The sequence below is a fragment of the Dromaius novaehollandiae genome, chromosome 2, assembly GCF_036370855.1.
Source record: "Dromaius novaehollandiae isolate bDroNov1 chromosome 2, bDroNov1.hap1, whole genome shotgun sequence".
In the NCBI taxonomy this organism is placed as follows: domain Eukaryota; kingdom Metazoa; phylum Chordata; class Aves; order Casuariiformes; family Dromaiidae; genus Dromaius; species Dromaius novaehollandiae.
Window position 1 is genome coordinate 132,449,980 of NC_088099.1, and position 21,679 is coordinate 132,471,658.

General features: G+C 38.0%; 1 protein-coding gene across 8 annotated transcripts in view; it reads right to left on the reverse strand.

The window, feature by feature from the left end:
- NKAIN3 (sodium/potassium transporting ATPase interacting 3) overlaps positions 1-21,679 on the reverse strand; it is a 360,907-nt gene that overhangs the window by 77,957 nt on the left and 261,271 nt on the right. For all 8 annotated transcript variants that reach the window (XM_064507479.1, XM_064507475.1, XM_064507476.1 and 5 more), the window contains one exon: positions 13,002-13,199. In XM_064507479.1, coding sequence (XP_064363549.1) covers positions 13,002-13,199 — 198 coding nt within the window. The remainder of the gene's footprint in view (positions 1-13,001; positions 13,200-21,679) is intronic.

The following is a 21,679-nucleotide window of genomic DNA, read 5'->3' on the forward strand; positions in this document are numbered from 1 at the left end:
TAAGTCTCAGCTGGGGTTTTGCATCAAGTTAACACTGGCTTATTTTCACTGTAAACCCCATCTCTTTGTATATCTTTTTTAGCATTGAGTTGGCAATACAGAAGAGAAACTTAAACCACTTCAAATGTAAGATAGAAGAATTTGAATTAAAAAAAAAGAAAAATCCTGTATTTCTTTCCCTCCAGCTCGGGAGAGAGTGAAGAGCTGAGCCTTAATGCAATGAGTCAAGTGGCCCACACTGAACTTTCCAGCTCATGACAGGGAATGTGCCAAGTCAAGTCACATGACAGTGGTACCCTTCTGCCCCACGGTGCTGCTAGAGCAGAGCAGCCTGGTGGAGTAGGGGGCTGCAGGAAGATAGTTATGGAGTGTGACACATCTGTATGCCCAGGTGTTGTTCAGTATTTTGGTGGTGGGAGGGAGCTTTAGGGGATGGCTAGTGGGGAGCTAAAGTAAATTATCTCAGTAAACTCGTGTTCTTGTTGTTGTTTTTTAATAACTAGTCTCCTTCTTCCCAGTCGGAAAGGTTTAGTATTAAAGTTGCTTTCTAAAGCAAAGTTAGGTTAGGTGAAACAGTCTGGGGTGGCTGTTGTTACTATTAAAGTCTGAGCTAGATTCCTTTCAGAGGATAAACACACACAAAAGAAGGCAGGAAATAGCAGCAGCGACAGAAAATATAGCTTCTCTTTCTGGTGCTGACACTTCTTTGTGAAACAAGAAAACCCTAGTATGGCACAGCAAGGCTTCCCAAGACTGCTGCGCACACAAATAGAATTGTGCACAGTCTTGTTCCATGTCATTTTTAGGTACAGACTAAAATCCACTGTATCGATGATACTTATGTGGTCCCCATCTGTACCTCACAAACTTGGAAGGACTTGCCCTTTGGGAACACTGAAGACAAGCACTATACAGGTAAGCATGAACAGCTATTTCATTTTACAGATGGAGAGCTAAGATACAGAGAGACAAAGCACTTTGTTCTAGGTCACCATAAAAGTTTGAGATAGGTAGAACAGGGAACTGATACTGAGTCACCTGAAGAGTGTATCAGTGGCCTAACCACCAAGCTATTTTTCCTTCTGGCAAATCTTCAGTAATTGAATTAAAAGAACAGCTATGAGGAAGATAGAATTTGTAAGACAAGCCTACGGGTGATGGAGAGGGTATTTCAAATACTCACTATGCAAGATCTCCCTCTGGAAAACTCTTTCTGGAAATTTGTGCTTTACTTCAGTAAACACTCAGGCTCCACATGGATAAGTGTTCAGAACGCAGCCTTAGTTTTCTATGTTGATCTTCATATTTTAATTGTTTATTTGACTCCACATGCATATATGCAAATATATCATGCATTATAAGTTAATAAACAAGATAAAAATAAATTAAAATAATCACAAATAAAAATGGAAATGGTAATGTTCTTTTAAGAGGCTGTTTAATTATCTAACACTTTTATTGTCATTCATAATGATTATCAATTAATCTACATAGCAGAAATTTACATAGAAATTCATGGAAAGTTAAGTTAGATGTTCCACATCACCGGGAATAATTTCTTGAAAAATCTTTATGCATCAAATAGATGTGAAACAGAGATCTAGCGGCTGTATTTTTCACAGCATCTGATTTATTAGATTATCATTTTTGTTCAGATTAACTTCATAATTTTTGTCCTTTCCACACGGGCAATTATTCCAGCTGCAGTCTTCTGCACATGCTACAAGGGCCAGGAGAAATGAAATTTGCTGTTCAGGCTTCTACATTAGGGTGATAGATCAGATCTTGTTCTCTCAGAATAGCTACTGAGATCTGACAAAAACGTAGAAGCTGAAAGTGATTCCTATCAATCTCCCTTTCAAAATCACTAGCAGTCTTCACTGTTCAAATCATAATCAAACTACATCAAAAAAATCACTCAAGCATCAATTTCACTCAATCTCAATCTATTCTGAATGTTCGGAGAGTGTGAAAATCCTTATATGTACTCACACCTGGCCATAACCTCAAACACCATCCTTCTGATCTACATTCTCCCAGACCTTGCCAGTTTTCTTTTCATGACACGAGACTCATTTCTTTATCTTTATAAAAGCTTATTAAAAGCTTAGACAATCCTGACAACTACTGAAAAATGAATCCAAGTTAAAGGCAAATTCATCAGGAATCCCTACTTAACATACTACTGTGATATAGCAAAGCACTGCTTTTTAGGCACTTATTAACCTGCGTCACTGTGCTCATACACCATTTATTATTGTCTCATTATACTTACAGTGTCATTCAACTCTGAAGGCTTCTACCTATGTGAATGAGCGTTGTGGATTATAATCTCCTCCTGCCTTCCTCCCCAGGCAGCCACACACATGCCAAATTTGTGAATGAAGAGCGTTGTGGTAGCCACCTCCTCTGACAGGTAATGAAGTAGCAAAAGAATAAGTTTCGCACCACTACTGCCACTCGATTTTTTTTGCTATACTCTGTTTCAGACAATTTTGCACAAACCAGGCTGTTAATATGCTCAGCATCTTCCAAGGGACAGCTTATCTGAGGTAAGCAAACATCAATAGTGGAGAATGCAAGAGCCCCTAGTGAATCCACCGTGCTCTGTGTCCAACCTGCCTAGTGCAGCTGGTGCCTGGGAAATATGCCCCATGCTACAACTCTCATGTGCTGCTCTAATTTCATGCCCCATCTTGTGGACATATAAAACAAATAATTAAATCAAGTTTTACACCGGTTTCTGCAGTGAACAAAGACACACAGATATAGTACAGAATTTGGGCCAGAAGCATTAACTACAAAAGCTCACGGAGCCAGCATCTACAGAACACAGGCCTTGTAACGTCTATTCTGGATTGTAATCTTCCTCAATCAAAAAAATATTTTTCCAGAAAAACTTGTCTGTCTTTCTGTGAGTTGTTCTGAGAGAAGTGTGTATACATATAGACTTTCTTCCTCAGTGAAAACAAAACCATTTCATCAAATCTTGAGAAGCCGGAGCTGCTTCACTGCTTGTTTAGTGAAATCCCTGCTCTCTGTTCTCATATTTCCCTAGCATAAAATACAGAGTGTTGCAAATCATCTGGGACTTTATTCAAGAGAAAAGAAAGAATTCCTTCTGCAGTCAGGTCACACTCGGGCAACAAATTTTAGTGGAAGAGCTAGGCTGTGAATTCGATACGTGATTAAAAGAAAAATGTCCTGTCAGTGGAAGCTCACACAGAGAAAGGCTTTAATCAGTGGATATTTTCCCCCACATAAGAAAGTCTGGTCACATGGTTATCAACTACAGTAGGCAGAAGGAATCATTCTGAGGAGTATTAGTGAGCACGAACCTATTGCTCTTAGGATCAACAAGGTTGCAGCATGCGGCTCGCCTATGATTTGCCTGCATTGTTTACACTAAATGTGCAGGCTCGGCTTCAGGAATCAGCCCAGCTTGGTAAAATACCTTTTCGTTATTTAAAAGCCTGTCTATATGTAAAAATCAATCACAGCTGTGTTTTCTGGATTTAAAAAAAAAAAGCAAACCTGTTTTTCTGATTTTTAATCAGCTGAGCCATAGCTGCCAATCACCACATGAACACTCTTAGCCTACAGAAGGAGCTCCATTTTCTTGCATGGCTTATCAAGTCTGCAAATGGAGCAATCCTAATACGACATGCTGCTAGAGACAAAGCAGAGCTGTTTGTATCGAACGGCAGCTTGGCAGGAAGGTATGAATCTGATTCCACCTTCCAGAGAAACTATCATTCACTGACTGCCACAGAAGTTCCTGAAAATTTTGGTGCTGTCTTGAGAGACAGGAAGACAAATTTCCTTGGGAGCACTACGCCCTGGTTTAGACAAGAATTTCCAGGACATTTGGCTTCTTGGTAGCCCATCAAGCAGGTAGCAGAGCTTCAGACAATCTAGTCAATAGAACTGATAAAAGTCTAAAGGAAATATTGCCTCAATTTATCTAAATGAAAAATATTGGATTCCTACTTTACCTCAAAATATTCAAATTGCTAATCTTTGTTCCAGTGCAGAACAGTACTTTCCCATATAATTTCCAAATTCCTATGTAATATAAATTCAGTATTCTGCTCCTGTCTAAAGAAAGCATATAGGAATACAAGTTTTCTTTAAGATATCTTTACTTCTTCCACTACCTCTCCTGCTTATCTGCAGGAGATACTGCCTCATATTTGAATCAGCAGACCACCGTGCTTACTGTTTATTTGGCCACTGCAGTTCCCTGTTCAGTCTTAGTTTCAAACCCCTTGGAAATGGATCTGAGCTAAAATACCTGACTGAGAATTACAGTGACTAAGATGCAGACACATAGTCCATTATGTTGATTCTGTTATGGGGGAAGTAACTTAAAGCAAAAGCTGAAGGAAAAAAGGTTGATATTTTCCAAATACTCCATTTATCTCCAATGTTTCTGTACCATTTTTATTGAAATATTTATGAACTTAAAAAATTAAAATTAGCAATGGACTTATTTTTACTGTAAATGTTTTTCATGTAGATGAAAATATTCTATAGCACTTGCAAGACAATTTAATTGAAATTTATATTTAAAATTTTGGAAAGGAGCCATTATAATTTTCATGTAAAATGGAAAACAGATCTATATCAAGTATTGCAAAATGTCTAGAACAATTTAGTTCTCATATTGATTAGCTGACAACGTGATGGCACTACTGTATTGCTAGTAGTTAAATTGCTGTCCCCTACCACCCTACCTTTAGCCAGCTCTGCTGTAGAAGTAACCTAACTCTTTTTCACAAATTCATGTCATAACAGTTATTGAATAAAGAAGGATGCAAATAACTACATGTGTCTGTGGTTTCAGTCCCTTTTAAATGAGATGCTTGAAAAAGCAGGATCATGCAGGAAAGGGTAACCCAGATGGAAAAAAGTGCAGAATTTTCTTGATTCTGTTTCATGCAGTTGCTTTGTTCACCTGGACCAATAATTAGACAAATACACTTACATTTTCTCCTACCTATGTACTACTACAATGGGACCTAAGTAATTATAATACTAAAGGACAAGGTCATTTTTAGAATGTAGGGGCAGATGCAGTCTCTCTCTCACTAATTTTGCTTTTGGGGAGATTTTGTTTTGAAACACTGAAGGCTTAATACCAGGCATAGGTGAAACGGGCTGATCTAACTCTACAAACATTGGAGGAATTGCACAAGGCGCAGAGTCCAATAAAAATACAGTGAGACAAGTATTATCTATCACTGGGGGTAACTTCAAAAGCTGCAGGGTGGCACATGCCATCTTATCTGCAGTCTGTCCCAGAGACCTATAGCTCTTCTGTTAAACTGCTCATGCTGAAAAAGGTTTTGCAATTTTTTAATAATCATCTGCTGCACACTCTATACTTACTAATGGATCTTTGAGAAACCAACAGACCACCTGAATCAGCTATTCACATGGCTAAAAGACAGCGAAGCCACTACCTTTTCTAGCTACTATTATTAGATATAAGCACTTCTTTCGTACACTCTTTTGGAATAATGTTGATTTTCAGCTGTGCAGACACCATGAAATTACTTTTCTATGCTACCTGTACAATTTTTTATTGCCAAAAAGTGACATGGTGACTGTCTCCTGGACACTAAAGGTGACAAAAGTTGCAAGCAAAAATTCAAGAAGAGATGTAATACCTTTAGGACTAGTATATTTTACCCATGTATCATTCCTGTAGCTCTTAACATTAAATTGCACCATCTTTTGCTATCACATGCTGATGTTGATTGGCTTTCTTAATCAATCACAAGTCACTTGGGGAAATGGAAAGAGACCAAGGAACCTGGCTGAGCACTGGTGTCAGCCCCTACAGGGATTTTCTTTGGAGAGCAGTGCACATGATGTGCTTCCTAGCATGCTTTTCTGTCCAATTATAAAAATAACAGGGCCATAACTAATGGGAAAAAAGAGGCTGCTGCAGTGCCCTGGAGGAACCACATTATATATTGATATCATTAGCTTTTTTGTTACATCTGAATGAATAAGAACTGAACTGCAGCTCTGGCTGCCTAAAGGGAGGTGCAAAAGCTGCTTTACAGCCTTTTTCAGGACTGCTCCTGGAGCTTTTAAAATGGCTTAGAGAAGGCTTCTTAATATTGGGAACATATGAAGAGCCATTCAACTTAATCTACAAAGATTCAAACTTATGGCTCAATAGTAAAAGCTTGGTCAATGATCTGAACTTCACTAAGTCACTTCGGCACCGCCCTAATAACGTTTACTTTCTTGCTTTTAATTTCTCAATAGTCACAATACTTCTCTTGATTAATTATTTACACGAGACTCATAGCTACCATTTTAATGTCTGTTCTACTAAATATGGTTGCTAATTAAATTCTATTTTTCTCTGATGAGAAAAAAGCATTTAACTCTACCAAATGTCATAATTCATTTTGGTATTAAATAATCAGCATTTGGAAGATTCTTTGAAAACAGAAGGGCAGAAATAATTCACAAAGTGAGGCAACTGCATGGGGTTAGTATGAGGCACTGACTGGTAACCGATTTCCAGAAATAATGTAATCAGATCACATTGTTTATCAGTTTCTTATAGAAGTGATGCTGTATGTTCTGGGAAGAAGAATACGCATTTAGGACATCAGGGAATTGTGGGGAAAAAAGAAAATGAATTAATTCCACAAAAAGAAGTAAAAGGAAGTAACTGTCTTTATGGAAGGGGTGATTGCTTTACTATGAATTGTGATAATAATAATGAAATTTCAAAATATTTGAAATCATCGTATCTGGTTAATCAAAACAGGGAAAACCTGCAGGTGTAAGGATTGCATGCCTAGGAATATTAAAGATTAATGATTTCTAGAAGTGTTCAGTATCAACTTACATCAGTAATTAAGAATTTTTTGAGCGGGTAAGTACTAATTTTACAGAAAGCAACGTAAGTGCTAGAAATATCTTCTTTTTTTTTAGAGTAACATACAAATGTTGCAGTGGGAGACATGTCACCAAACACTTATGCACTGTATTAAAAGCTGTTTTAGAAGATTATTGCCTATGGGAAAGTCCATGAAAGAAAGTGTACAATATTTATAAATTCAGGAATTGAAACATACATTGACAACACAAACTTTCAGGACAGGTATTTTAATGGTAACATTTTCTCTTATTGTCTAATCCAAATTGTGGAAGACAGTGATCAGTTTTATGTGGTTTTGTCACCTGTTGCACTCAGTGCTATAGATAAATATACTCAGAGATGGATTCATCTGCCTCTCACCACCATACAGTGATGTAAGCTGTCTTGGCGCTGTCATGCTCCTCTACCCATACAGGATGCGTCCCTGTACCAGGCTGAACATGGGCTCCAGCTCTCCTCAGCAACACATACTGACTAAAGACCATCTTCTTTATCTTCAGACTCTTAGTAATCGTTTGGGCCCCAAAAGTCTCCAGAGCACCAGAGAAACTGTTTCAGACTAAAACTGAGGTCAGCAGCCCTGCTACTTTTGACACTATCTTCGCTTCCGCAATTAAGCTTGTTCACACAGGAAACAGATCTTTCTTAGGGCCTGAAATAAGGCCAAATATAAATGAAATGAATTCCCACAGTAAATAAAGACCATTACAAGCCTCACAGATTTGTACCTAAAGTTCAAGGTCTTTTCAGTATTGCTTTCTGCCTATACATCATGTTCAAAACAACATTCAGAAATGGCACAGAAACAGCAATCCTTATCCAGAGGAAGCCTCAGTTCTGCATACAGCTCTCCTTCCGGGAAGAGGATGGCTGAACAAATGATATATGACAGATGTGTGTTGCTTGATGCACAGCTGGAGATACTCACACATTCTAGGGTTGAGGATAGTAGAAGAGTTTTAGAGAACAGAATGCCCTTGAATTAATATCCATCATCATTTCTAGTTTCATCATTTGTAAAATTAGCTAACCACAAAAAGGGATATTAACAAGAATAAGAATTCATGAGATCAGTTCAATAGTGATTACCTGACACTGCATATTGTCATAAAATGCCACTGGAACCACTAGGTGTCATGGGAAAACATACCTTTCTCTACCCAGTCAAAAAGATAGGCAATTAGTTTCTCTGGCAGAGATTTAAAAAATATAATTTCGGTATGAATCACTGACTTCTACACCCTTCTAGCTAAACAGGCTATCTAGCAATTTCTTGCCAGCTCCTGCCAAGACTCATGCAGAGAAACAAATCGCAGCTGGACGTTTGTCCGCTATGGCTGAATCAATATGCAGAAATCCCACATGCCTGGGAGTGGGCCAGGCACTGGGATGCAGTCACCCATGTAGGGACACAGGCATGAATTTGGTGTGTTCCGGCTAGCATCCCCCCTCGCCCCCCACCAGTTCCCAGGCACAATTTCAGCTGTCAGAACAATCCAGGGATTATTCCCATTAAGTGGCTTGAATGCAGGCACCCTATTTTGGAGGCCAAGATCATTAGCATAGATGTGAGCTGTTCTCAGCCAGTTGGCCATAGCACTCAATTTCCTGGACACATTTAATTTACTTGTATAGATTTAGTCTGCCTGTCTTTCAGGAGACTCTTTCAACTCTCAGGGACTACAGTATCTGAGTCCTGTTTTGGCTGCCAGGAGTGCTTTTTATCATACTCATGATACTGCAACTTCATTACATACAATATATTATAGAAAGTGTGATATATTTTTCTGGCTATGTTTTCTGCTAGATAGTGTTAGTGATAGGTTATAATATGCTGATTAGTCCCTGACTTTACCTTAGGCAGGTATGTTCACTGCTTTTAATCTCCACTATGGAAGATATTCAATGCTCTTTAGCTCCCTACATCACATCTTTGCCTGGTTTTATTCTAGTGTAGTGAGAACCAGGTAACTCTAGGTTTTTCGTGAGTGTTCCCCATACGTATGATTGGCCCTCACCTAGAAGCTATATGAACTGACACTATGAGAGACATTGTATGGATCTCTGCTAAGCAAACGTGCTTTCCTTCAGAGTAGCCTGTATTTGGTCTGCATCAATATGCCAAACAGCCTGAATGCTTTGAATGCTTTAGGTGTTCCCTCTCCCCCCAGCTTTTTTTTCTTTTTTTTCTGGTATCATTTTGTTTTGTTTTAACAGAGCTGTATGTGGATTTTAGGCATGGCTGTGCTATAGATTGATGAGTAGTGTGACAAGACCCTGGTGGGAAATTAACCTCACATTGTGCAGTGCAGTGTTGCAAAGATAGTAGCTCCCGTCCCCAGCAGCAGTCTAGTTGTGTCAGTGTGACACTCTGCCAAAACTAATCAGTTTGGTTTTTCAGCACTGATGAAGTTATACTGCTTCTAATTCCTGAGCTATCTCAGTGAGCCTTAGTTTGGGCATCGCTGCTTCAATGCAGCTTTGGGCAAACTTACCGTGATATTAGGCTCAGGGTCTGATCCAAAGCTCAGTCTATTAAATCCAGTGCCCACCTTTCATTAAACTTTCTCGGTATGCATTATCTATTTTCAAATGACAAAATAAAGGTTGTATGAAGGGCATCTCTCAAAGTTGCTAAGCTGTCGTCAATTTGACAGTAATATCCATTTGTTCTCTGAAAATTCTGGTTTTAACAAAGGTAACATATCTTGTATTTTAAAATTAAAGGTGCTGTGCAGAAGGATTTATTCATCAAAAGAATACATACTGGGTACCTACACATCAAATAAAAGTATATTTTAAACACACAATTTAAGTATATTTCTTTTTACTGTTAATTGCATCACATTCTCTCTTATTTCTCTGAGTTTTTCCTCATCTAAAGAAATGCTTAACAACTCCAACTCCCATTCACTTCAATATCCTCCTCAAAATCAGGACCAGATAGACAGTTACTATTTTACTTGTAAAAGATACTTTTCTTGGAGACAACTATAGTGCAACTACAGGAAGAGCCTTAGTGTGTTATTTAAATAAGTGACTATGTAGCCTATTTCCTGAAGCAGGGCCTAAAGCAGTCAGAGCTGCAACATTCTGTGCATATAAAATTTTTTACAACTGTTAAAAAAAAATCAATAAAAAGTCACCTTTCAAAAATGGAGATCTGCTGCTAGTGATTTATATACCTGGGCAGGTATCTAATATTTACCCCTGGAGGGTTTTCTTCTTACAGAGAGGCTCTAACTCCCTATCAAATGAAAGTGTTCACCTTCCTAGTCATTTGGACAAGAGTTAGCATGATAAAATGATTTGTTATGCCAATAAAGTTTTTGTTACACTGTAAAATGGTTTGTTACGCTACTATTGCTACATAAAAATGTTGTGAAAATTAAGGAGACTGTAAGCTCCAGAAAGGAATAGTCTACTTTTAAGACTTCCTACTAGGAAAAAGAAAAGAAGAAAGATCTTCTGATCTACATGGCCAACCATCCAGCAATTTTTCAGTATTGTAAAAAGACAACCTAAATGACCTTTTAACTAACAACTGAAATTGATATCCCAATTAGGAAAGCAGTTATGCCTCTGAAATGAATGGAAACTTACTCAGGTCAACACTGCTCAGAAAATGAGAGGAAACTGCAACAAGTCTGATGAGCTAGGTGCTGACTTCTGTCCTGCAGGACAGTAAATCAAGCAAGCCTAAATTATGAATGGAAACTGCAGAACAGTTTCATGGTGTGCTGATCATAACACACCACGTACGGGATAGAAAGATAATAAGATGGGAGCAAAACCTTACTTTGCATATGGGATTTTAATTTCAATATTGTCTATATCAGTCAAAAGCAATTTCTGAAACTGGCAGTGGTTTAATTCACAGTCAAGCCTTACGAGTTTCTGGAACATTTTGAACTTACAATGAATTGTATCCAGAATTTATTCATGATTGCTCCAAGCAATCATTCACTCTACAAGAAAGGGAAAATCTGTAACATCTTATGCTTTGCATAGCACCATATAAACTATTAAACCATTTTTATATTTTCCTATATGCACATTTTATTATGTTTATAATTTTCTCTCCTATTATTATAATATTGCTGTTTGTTCCAGTCGTTTGGTTAATTTTGACCAGAACTCTACTACATAAACAAAGAACAAAATAGCTCCTGATTTCAACAGCTTGCTGTCTTTCCATAGAGCTCTGAATTAGTTTTTAACTACAAAATTTCTATAAAAATTTATGACTAACACAATACATTTTTTTCTTATAGAAGTGAGGGAAGTATTGGAAATATTTAATTTTTTTTCTCCTTGTAAATCAACCATACTTCGGTTTCCTTTGCATAGGCTCACTGAAGCAAAATGAATGGTACTAATTGTGAAGGGAATTTGCTGCAGATGCAAGCTTGCTTCTCTTGGGAGAAGAGACTTGGTTTGAGTATCAGGCCCTCACATGAGTAAAAAAGGTGCGTTCAATTAAGCTGTGCTCATGCTGTGAAAAAAATTCTTCTTTATGGCCTGATTTCATAGTAGTTTTAATATGGATATTGTCATATGCAAGCCTGGGCCCCTAGAGGAATACTTTTGTCTGCACTGGAAAAGGTCCTCACTCAAAGTCTTTCCTTCCCAGCTGACCAAGAGTCTTTTGAACAAATGCACTAATTCAGACCTGAACTTACAAGTGGAAGTTCACTAACCACTACTGTGAGATGTGGGTTATACTCAAATTCCAATTAAAAGCAGTGGTAAGGAAAAACCACTCAGCTTCTTACAGAGGGCATTTAGTAGTGCAGAGAACTTATCTTGAACTTTTATTCTAGTTCATTCTAGACAGCTGGGCAGGATGATTGGTGTAATTGTGTTCACTCATTTTTTTTTCATTCAACATAGAAATGTCAGTATTTTGACCAAAAAAGTAAATATTAAAATTTGAAAATAATTTTAAACTAATAGGTGAGACCTGTCCTCCAGTTCCCTTTCACTTTGCTAGTGGCAGTATTTACAAGTCAGCTGGTAAAACAGCTTGGAGTCCTGAATAGGTATGGAATATCCAATCTTTCCAGCTGATGAGACCCTGTAGTTCATGTGACTAACAGGTGGGGACTACAGATGGCAGCTCTTCTCCCACGATGTGACAACATGTTTAAGACTGCGAACCATGAGCATTTGTGTTCTCAGAAAAGGTCCAGATTTCTAGGATGGAGCACACCTGTCTGCACCACTTGGGGTGGGCCAGTCACTACATACCACACACGGCTACCGCTCCTAGAAGAACATATGAAGCCAGATCTAAATGACCCTCTGAGCACAAGGAGGAAAAGCCATCAGGGTTGAGGAAAGACTCTGGCCAAGACTGGGCTGCTGCTCCCAAAGCAACTCATCCAGCCTCTGGCACTTTCCTACCTCCCCTGTAGGCATGTCGATAGCCAGCAGCTGCAGAGCCATGCATTAGACAGCAGACTTTTTATAATGACCTGTAATGCTTGCAGTTTAAACCGGTATGGGAACTATAAAAATTGGCTCACTAAGGTAGAATATTCTGATGCTCCAGAATCCCAGGAAAGAATAGATAAAACTGTTAAATATAAATGAGTATTCTAATTCCTATTATTTCCCTTATCTTTTTCAAGTGTTACATTCATATCTCACTTAGGAAGCAACTTAGCTGGGTATCATGTAAAATGGATTAATATTCAGGGTTGAATACATGCTGTTGTTCACTGTGAACTTTTGAAATCTTTAGGCAAATTAATTTCAACCATGTCTGCTCTCCTTTTCTGTACATAGTTTAATGAATGACAGTCAAGAATTAGAGTTAGCCTTCACCTGTCCTGGCAAAGGCCAGAATGGGGCCTGCACTGCTTTGTCACCTGTATGGAGCTTTACGGAATAGAGGCAAAGAGGAGACTAGTGTACATTTTAATGTTGCAGATGCCATTCCCTAATTCAAAATACAATACCATTCAAAATTGGTGCTGCTACCAATCAACTATTTAAATCATCCGGTCAGGAAAGAGAAACACAACAGCAGAAGACTGAATAAGAAAGGACTGCAGGAATCTGAGCATAACCTGAAATTGGAACTTACAGAGAGCAATATTTGGATAGCGCTGTGAATGACCTCTAGGTACTGGAAATCAATTATGCAGCCTGTCACAGAGACGTAGGAGTAATCATCTAGGATGCCAGGAGCAGAAGGACGCACCACCCTTCGTATGCAGCCAGGCCCATGTTCCCGCCACCACGATCGGTGCATTGAGATGTTAAAGGTCATGAGATCAGTTTCCTAGGAGACAGGGAGAGAAAAAGAATGAATTTCTCTCACTCTGCATCATGTAAGGTAAAGAAAGGGAAGTTAAAAGATAGTTTTGATTATTAAAAGGGAAACAAGCTAAATAACTCTTCCCCCCACCCCTCATATTTGTATGTGAAACCAGATTGTTAAAAAGGAGAGAGGAAATTGCAAACATTTATCATTTATTCTGCAACTGTGCACAGGAGCTTCTCTCAGGTAGAAGGTCCATCCTACTAGGTACCGTACAAAACTGTAGCCTATGCCTCTAAGGACGTCTAGCCTGAAAAGCAATTTCATTGCTACTTGATTAAAACGTAACTACAGGATTAATTTTTTGGATAGACAATATGATACTGGAGACAATCTAAAACAAACATACACAATATGTATTTAAGGCAATAACTATAGTGGAATAATCTATTATAAGCAAGGCCACAGTCGGGCAGACCGTTGCAGCTGCTGCTGATTCAAATCAAAGGTTGTTTGCCTCCATGACGCTGAGCTCTGCTTTCTCCTCTCCCCCCTGCTTCTCATCAAAGTTATCATCCTCTCAGTTTAGCTAAGAAATCCACTTCTGTGAACTGATCTGGGCTAAAAATATAAGTGAGAACTTCTTTACTCAGATCAGCTTCAGCCTCAGATCAGCTTCAGCCTCAGCCACAGCTTGTCTGATCAGGCCCTAAACCCTTCATAACGTTACGTATTGTAACTCACACAGTATAGTGTGCATTTCAACTGACATCAACTCACTTCCACTTTCAGCAATGAAACTGGAAAACATGTTAAATATTTTCTAACAGCTTACCTGCAAAGTCCCATCAGGAAAATTCACCTGAATTAACAATAGATTTATGTGTTTAGGTCCTGCTGCAGTAAAATACACTGAAGCTGAATGAAGGCCATATTAATGCCAAAAGTAACCTCCTCACTGGAGATTAATGTAAGATTAGTTAAATGAATACCTTAAATAATTAATTCAAATTTAGTTTTCCAAGTTTCCCCATGTCAGCAAACTCCGAGGTAGTTCTAATCATGGGCACAAAATTGTTTGCTTTACAAAATTGTTTGTCCTACAAAAAATCACTGTTTTGCATATGTGCCAGTTTTATGTGTTGCAAGTATTGTGCTACTGCACTGTGATACTTTTTGCATCCCACTCTGAAAAATTTTTCCTGTAAGCCCCTCTGTGGAAGCTTACTTTCATACTGACCAACAATAAACACAGTGTAAGGTTTAACCTATTTTCCAATGCAAGGAGTCTTTTTGTTGCTTTCTTCTGTTAACTTCCTTTATTCTGTCCACACTTGAAAAATTACAGGTGAATTACGACTTGCTAACTTTTATTACTGATAATAAAGAGTAAAAATTCTGTCTTTGTAATTTGCTTTTTTGCTCCCTGTAATTTCTTCACCCTTAAAATATAAACTTATTGGATCATTATTTAAAGTGGATGAGGCCTTTGTCTTTTGACATTACATGTTATTCCTAAATGTTGTATTAGAAAATTTTCAGATGCAGTGTGAAAATGACTTGCAAAATCAGAACTTGAGAGACAATTCAACTTAACTAAAATGCAATTATAAATAAAAAGCATAGGCGGTATCCAAAGCTTTCTCAGTATAGCAATGCCAGTGGTCTCAAGTGCTTTTAACAATTGCCAATAGTAAGAAAATGTCATTTGTCAAGCAGTGCGCACACACGCTCACTCGTATCTATTTCAGAAAGTAGGAGTTGAGTAGGTTTATGAATGTACTATGTGGCTTGTGCCTATACCAAATGTTGTAGGCTAATATTTTGTCTTCACAACTGTGCGAATAAAATAGTGATGTCTATAAGTTTATACAAGTCCCTCTGAGTTTCCTGACCATTATCAGAGTTTGTTTACTAACAAATTGCTGAACATGAGACATCCATGGATTCTTTCATATTTCATACGCTAATGATGCAGTGAGAGAAGAAACAGCAATATAGTTGTTTTTCTTTGATTCAACAACAAAAGAGATGTCGTCACAACATTTGTTACCTTTTTATTATTATTAAGGAATGATGGACAAAGCCTGTGAGAAGAGCTTTTCATAATTACTTTTCACAGTGTACATTGTATCCTGAGTCCGAAGCAGGTAAAAGAGAATAATGATGGCCCAGCAAAGATCAGTTTTCTAAATGCAGACAGAACCACCTGGCACATTAGCTTGACCTCTAAAAACCACTTCACAAAATGGCAACGGTAAGCTGTTTGAGATGATAAATGTTAAGCTGCCAATCAATAAATGAAAGACTGAAAAAAATCAATCATGCAGTCAAAACATGCTCCTCTCTAGTTTCTTGGAAATTCTTAATCCATAAAGTGAGTCAGATGAGCCAAGCTTTAAAAATTATCCTATATCTTTACTGTCATTTACAGAAATATATAAAATTCAAAAACTGATTCCTTGGATGTATAAGTTTTAAGTATCAGTGTAATTCTTAAAGTGTTTCAGTAGAGAGATGTTTGGAAACCTTGTGCATGGGTGGAAAAGCTGCTGCACAGGTGGCTTTTTCTTAATCTCATGTTTAATAAAAGTTGAAGAGTTCTTTCAGAAACTACAGGCAGGTGCTTGAAATCTTTCAATAGATAATACATACAATTTTCCAATGTTGCAAGCAATCATTAAGCAAATATTTGTAAAATGCTTAATCTTCAGCATGGGATATTAATATAAAATGCTTTTTTCTTGTAGAAGAATGCTGCTGTTTTGTAGTGAGTAAGTGCTCACTATGTGCGTGCATTTCAGACTTTACGTACTACAGACGTCAGGCAGTGTCTTTGACGAAGCCACAAATTTAACAACTGAAATTTCAATCACTGATTGAAAATTGTTGTCCTTCTGAGCTTCAGATTCCTAACACATAACTTGACCTTAATTCACCTTAATTAAGCTCTTAGACATATACCATAAAGTAAGAGAAGGCAGAACATGGATAATAGTACTTCCAGGAAAATCCTGAGAATTCCTATGTTGTACTCCTCTTCTTTGTGGTCAGTACCGTTGCAACATGCCAGTGGTAAGAAGTTTTCCTCTTAGCACAGGATCAGTAGAACATCCATGCTTCTGCTGACGGGGCATCCCAATTGGCTTTATACCCTTTTTTTAAGCTGTTAAACTATGTATAGGATTTGTGTTTGCTGTCAACCCAGGGATTAATTTTGATTATTATTGGAAATCATTGCAATGGCAGGAACTTTCTTTTAGGTGAAATGTAATGCCTTAATGTCTCAATAATACTGTTTTTAAAGTGTTTGGAGATTAGATTTAATTTCATTTTGTCCATGAAGTTCTACATGTGGTTTTAAGTGGATATTTCCTATTTTTAGGTGGTAACTCTACATAAATATTATCAGATAATAACGTAACATGGTTTAGTTTAAACAGTAATAATAATTATTATGCTCCTTGTATTTGTTTGTATATACTTTATGTATGGTGCTTATAGCAAAAATACCCCCATCAAGTATGTATGGTTAAAGTAATTGGAGGTCAAGAGAAAAAGATAAAAAACTCCAGAAAAAAAATAGTATAACTGCCTTGCATAATATGCAAATTCTATGCTGTGACACAATTAGGCATTGCAGAAATCTTCACTGCATGCTTTTGCTTTATTACATGCTATGTTAGACTTCTTTCATTTCTTGTTAATATCTGAAAATATGCTCTTGGGAAAACTGTAACAAAGACAATAGCACATTGAGTTGGATGGAGGAGAAGCAATTCTTCCTTCAGAAGACAGCAGTCAACACTTGAAATTTTACAGAAAGATGCTAGAGCATGGACCCAGCAAAGTGATACAGTAGAGATCTTGCCTTCATTTTTGCCTGTACGGTACCTAGCCCTTCCTGTTGACTTTTCTGTTTTGTTGATACAGACTATAATGCTTATTATAAATGAACATTAATTAGGCCGAAGAAATAAATGTTCCCATCACATTTTCTAAAAGGAACAAAGATGCTCTAGTTTTGACTTGCTACCCAGGTTTTGTTCTTACCAGGGAGGAGAAAAGACTTTCATTCAAACACCTGATCAATAAGTAATAAAAGATAATACACATAATTATAGGAAAACACATCTCCTTGTAATTCCCTACACTCAGTTAAGTGTGTAGTTATGATGCAATGGTGTTGAAATGGACAAGGAGTACACACGCTCTCTAGTACTTAATTTCAAGGAGTCATTAATCCTCATTAGATGCAGATGAGGTCTTGCATTGTTAATGAAACCTGCTCTAGCTATAAGACTAACCTGGAGGATGACCATCAGCTCTAAGCTGAGGTTCCCCAGTCAGCAGCATAACCTTAGTTTTCCACTCAGTTCCTTCCAGAAACCACAGGTTTGATCCCGGCTCAGTCTGTGTTTGTGAATTTGCTGTCTCTCCTCACTAGTGCCGAACGGAGTGATTTGGAAGCCCAGGGCAGATAACGCTGAAAAAGTCACTCGAAAAATAGGGGGAACTTCTGTCACTGGCACCCATGCTGTCTCGATTGTGCATTAGCAGTGATGCTTTCTATGGATGATCGTTTTTGTATAAAACTCAGTTTTTTATGTTTATTTTTAATCTAAACTTTTACTTCTGTGTTACACAGACAGTTTTTACCTGCTTGTGAGCTAAAGATAGATAGCCCATTAAATAATTGTGATGCTCCTGTTACTGCAAAGAAATGATGAACCATGCAGCCTTCTGTGTTACACAGATAGTTTTTACTTGCTTGTGAGCTAAAGATAGATAGCCCATTAAATAATTGTGATGTTCCTGTTACTGCAAAGAAATGATGAACCATGCAGCTTTAGGGCAAGCTTTCTAGGGTGAGGCAGCTGCTGAAAATGTAATAGAGTCAATACAGCCCGCGAGGTAGCCCCAGTACCACGGGCTGAGAATGGCAAAGAGGGATAAAGAGGCAAAGCCACCTTTGGATGGTGGATTAGAGGCCCATGGCTCTCGCTCACCAAGATCAGAGGTTCATGGACAGGGCAAACTCTAACTATAACACCAGACTATGGCTAAAGTAAAGGTTTTCTGCGTACCTTTCGAATAGTTGTTATGATTGATGTAGATTTTATCTGTCTTTTTTAAATCAATCTAGGGTAAAAATTTATACCTTTTACACTTTTTAACCAATGGACTATATGCCCAGAGGAGAAGGGGTGGCAGGTGGGAGGGGGAAGGCCAAAGAGTTAGGCAAGACTATGTTTTTGTTCTCTTATTCCTTGGGCTACTTACAATGTTGTCAGGTTTTATTTCGTTTTTTAAAAGCAAGCAAAAAAACTTTTGGAGGCTTATTTGAAAAACAGACAGATGATCTACGAAAATGATAAAAATGATTCCTTTGTGTTATTTGATTTGCCATACGCTCAGGAATCTGTTTCCTGTCTTGCAACACAAGCACTTTTAAAATTAGATTTTACAGAACTTAATAGCCAAGTGGAGTGTCTTTAGAAAGCCAGAGGGCAAGAACTTAACAAGAAAAGCAGACTGCTGTCTCTTTTTCATGTACTGTTAGTATTAGTTACAAGAACAAGTAACAGTGGCTTGTTTTCTGAAGCTTTTTGCCCTTAAAGATGAGTTGTGATCTTTGGCAATATTCAGATCCACATTCAGCTTTATGGCTCATAACTTTTCTCAGGTCTAGCTCACTTTATTGGCAGTCTCTGTGTCTGATAAACAGCCTGAAGATGTAATACAGTATCAGAAAAATAAGCTTCAAGACAAATGAAAAAAGGGCAGGAGACAGGGTGACTGGATCAATATGAGCCCTACTCAGCACTTCTCATCCGAAGTGCAAAATGAGCACGCAGAAGTCACGGCGGCCCAGGAAACCTGCTGTGCTCCCGTGGGCTACCCAGCGTGTGATTAAGCTGAGCACTTAGTCAGAAAATTGCTCTCACCTATTCCCTCTGATGACTGATGATCCAGACAGAGCTATGAGACAAAACAGCTTTGGAGTGGTGGCAAACTGTAAGCACGGCTTTCTGTTTTGAAAATTGGAAATAGGATGAGGACTTGTGCAAAGTCAAAGCAGACTGGTGTGTCCCTCAGTCAAGCTGTATGTGATTCTGAACAAAACAGACACTCAAGGAGAGACTTAAATCTGTAAGAGTGCAGAACTGGGGACAGCAGTGGCAGGCCTTATACACAGTGCTGATAGGAAAAGTTCTCAGGGCGGATGGCCAGGAAAAGTACAAAAAGACTTGAAAAAGTGTTGGTATACAAAAAATAGGTGATAAAATTCCAATTACTGGCCATAAAAATTTTCAGCCCAAAAGGTTCATAAAGTTTTGAACATTTGGAAACGGAGTTGGTAACACAAAGCAATTTTTAGTCTTGGCAAGAACACTGTAATCCATCTTTTTTTTTTTTTTTTTTTTTTTTTTTTGTCTGATCTGTAAACAAAATTGCTGAGATCCCTATGGATTTTATATATACATTTCTATTATCATAAAGTTAAAGTTTGTAACCATCATACCTTCCTTGAAAGATTAACTGTCTCAAGTTACTATAAAAAAGCTGCTCCCACACTGTTTGGCAATATATTATTTATTGATAACACAGCAGAAGGGACCAGACTCATGTGCCTGAGTATCTCACCACAGTCTCTAAGCACTCTATGAATACATTGTTCAGTTAAGGAAGTACATATGTATTGAGAGGACTCTTGCAATGTTAATGGGAACTGGATTTCTGGGCTTAATACAGACACGTCTGATGATGCTTGATTATGCTAAAATTGCTTGCTGTTCTGTAGTTCTGTCTTTCATACCATGGACATCCTAGTGTGACAAACCCAGCAAAACTGATCCTTTTGATGGGATGGTAGTTACTAGGAAATATATGCAAACAGGAGACACAATTTGTGCCAAAACCCTGTGCAATTCAATGTAACAAACAGATGTAATCTAGCCTCTAGCCAAAACAGGATTCAACTTTGTTATTATCTAAATAACTGTGTTTTGCACACAGTGGTTGTGAACAAAGACAAAGCATGATGTTATACAATGTTGTAATAATACTACAGTTAATTTTAATAATTTCCTTGATTTCTGGTGGGTTCTGTGTTCTCTCTCTCTCTCTCTGTTCAAAATACCGTAACTTCCTCTGCTATATAGGAGATAAATGCTAAGCAGGAAATAAATGCCCGAGGGAGTGGGTCTTAATTTTAAGGGTCTGCATCAGAACCCAATGAAGTGAAAAAGCCCCATAAAAAGACTTTTGAAAAATCAGCTTGAATGTTAAAATTTGTGAGTAGAAAAATAATTCCTTCTCTTGAGACTAACCAGAATGTTCCTACCTGCATCCGGCAACACTTCTGAAGATTAATAGGCCAGTTTAAGCAACTGCTGTTGTGTTCGCTGCATAGCTTGCTCGAAGCAATGCAATTGCTCATGATATTGCCAACTCTTGTTATTTTATGGCAAGTCTGGTTATGTTCAGCACTTATGTTAAAGCCTCCATTCACAAGGACATGAGATTACATAAGAGGTTTGGCTTGTTGTAAGAAAGCGCGTATACGAGCAAAAGCTTCAAAAACCATGAGCCCTACTGCTAAGGCACTTGGAGTCTGTGCTGTAACTGAGATTATTTGCTGCTTTTCTTAAAGCTAGCTCCTGGAATCCAGATATGAAGGACTGCATCACTCATTTCAGATCACCGCTATGTAGATCACCATGCGCTACAGTCCTCCACCTTGGACAACTATGGAGTCCCTTCTCCTTTACTGTGCAGGAGAGGAACCAACTGCTTTTTACTGCTTGATTAAAGAGAATGACTCGGTGACTCAAGTGCCCTAAAGCCTAAGAGTAAAAAGTCATAAGAAACACTCACTTTTATTCATATTTTAATCAAACTGCATGATTTATTGAAATTCCGTCAGGATGCTGGAATACTTTATCAGAATCCTAATAGTTAAGAAGTAAAATGCCTTTAAAAAAAAATCATTAGTTTTAAGCCATTTTCATAATTCCAAGCAGTCTGAAGCATGTTTATGAGATGTACAGGGCTGCTTTCTGCTTCACAGATGCCTACTTCTTATGCATGCGCATAAGAGGCAAGGCATGCAAGCGCATGCAAAGGGCAACCAGAAGACGTATTAATTCACTGCATCTTTTGAGCAGACTAGTACACCGCTCATTGAATAAAACTGTCTGCCACTAACAGATTCTCAAGAGGTGAGCACCTGCACGGCTGAAGGTCTCCGAAAGAGTCAAGATACAAAATGAGATAAGAAATAAGCAGCAGAAGCACGTTGAACTACAGGGAGTCTGTTTTCTTCATATTATTATTTAAATGAAGCATAAGATGTAATATTTTTTTCTGCTCTAGGAAACACACCTGTGAGTGTCCTCATGACACTTTTCTCTTCCTTGTCTGTGATATTAGCCTTTCATATTTTTACTAGTCTCCCAAATCTTGCAGTGATACTTGCCAGTGACCTTGGCTTTAAT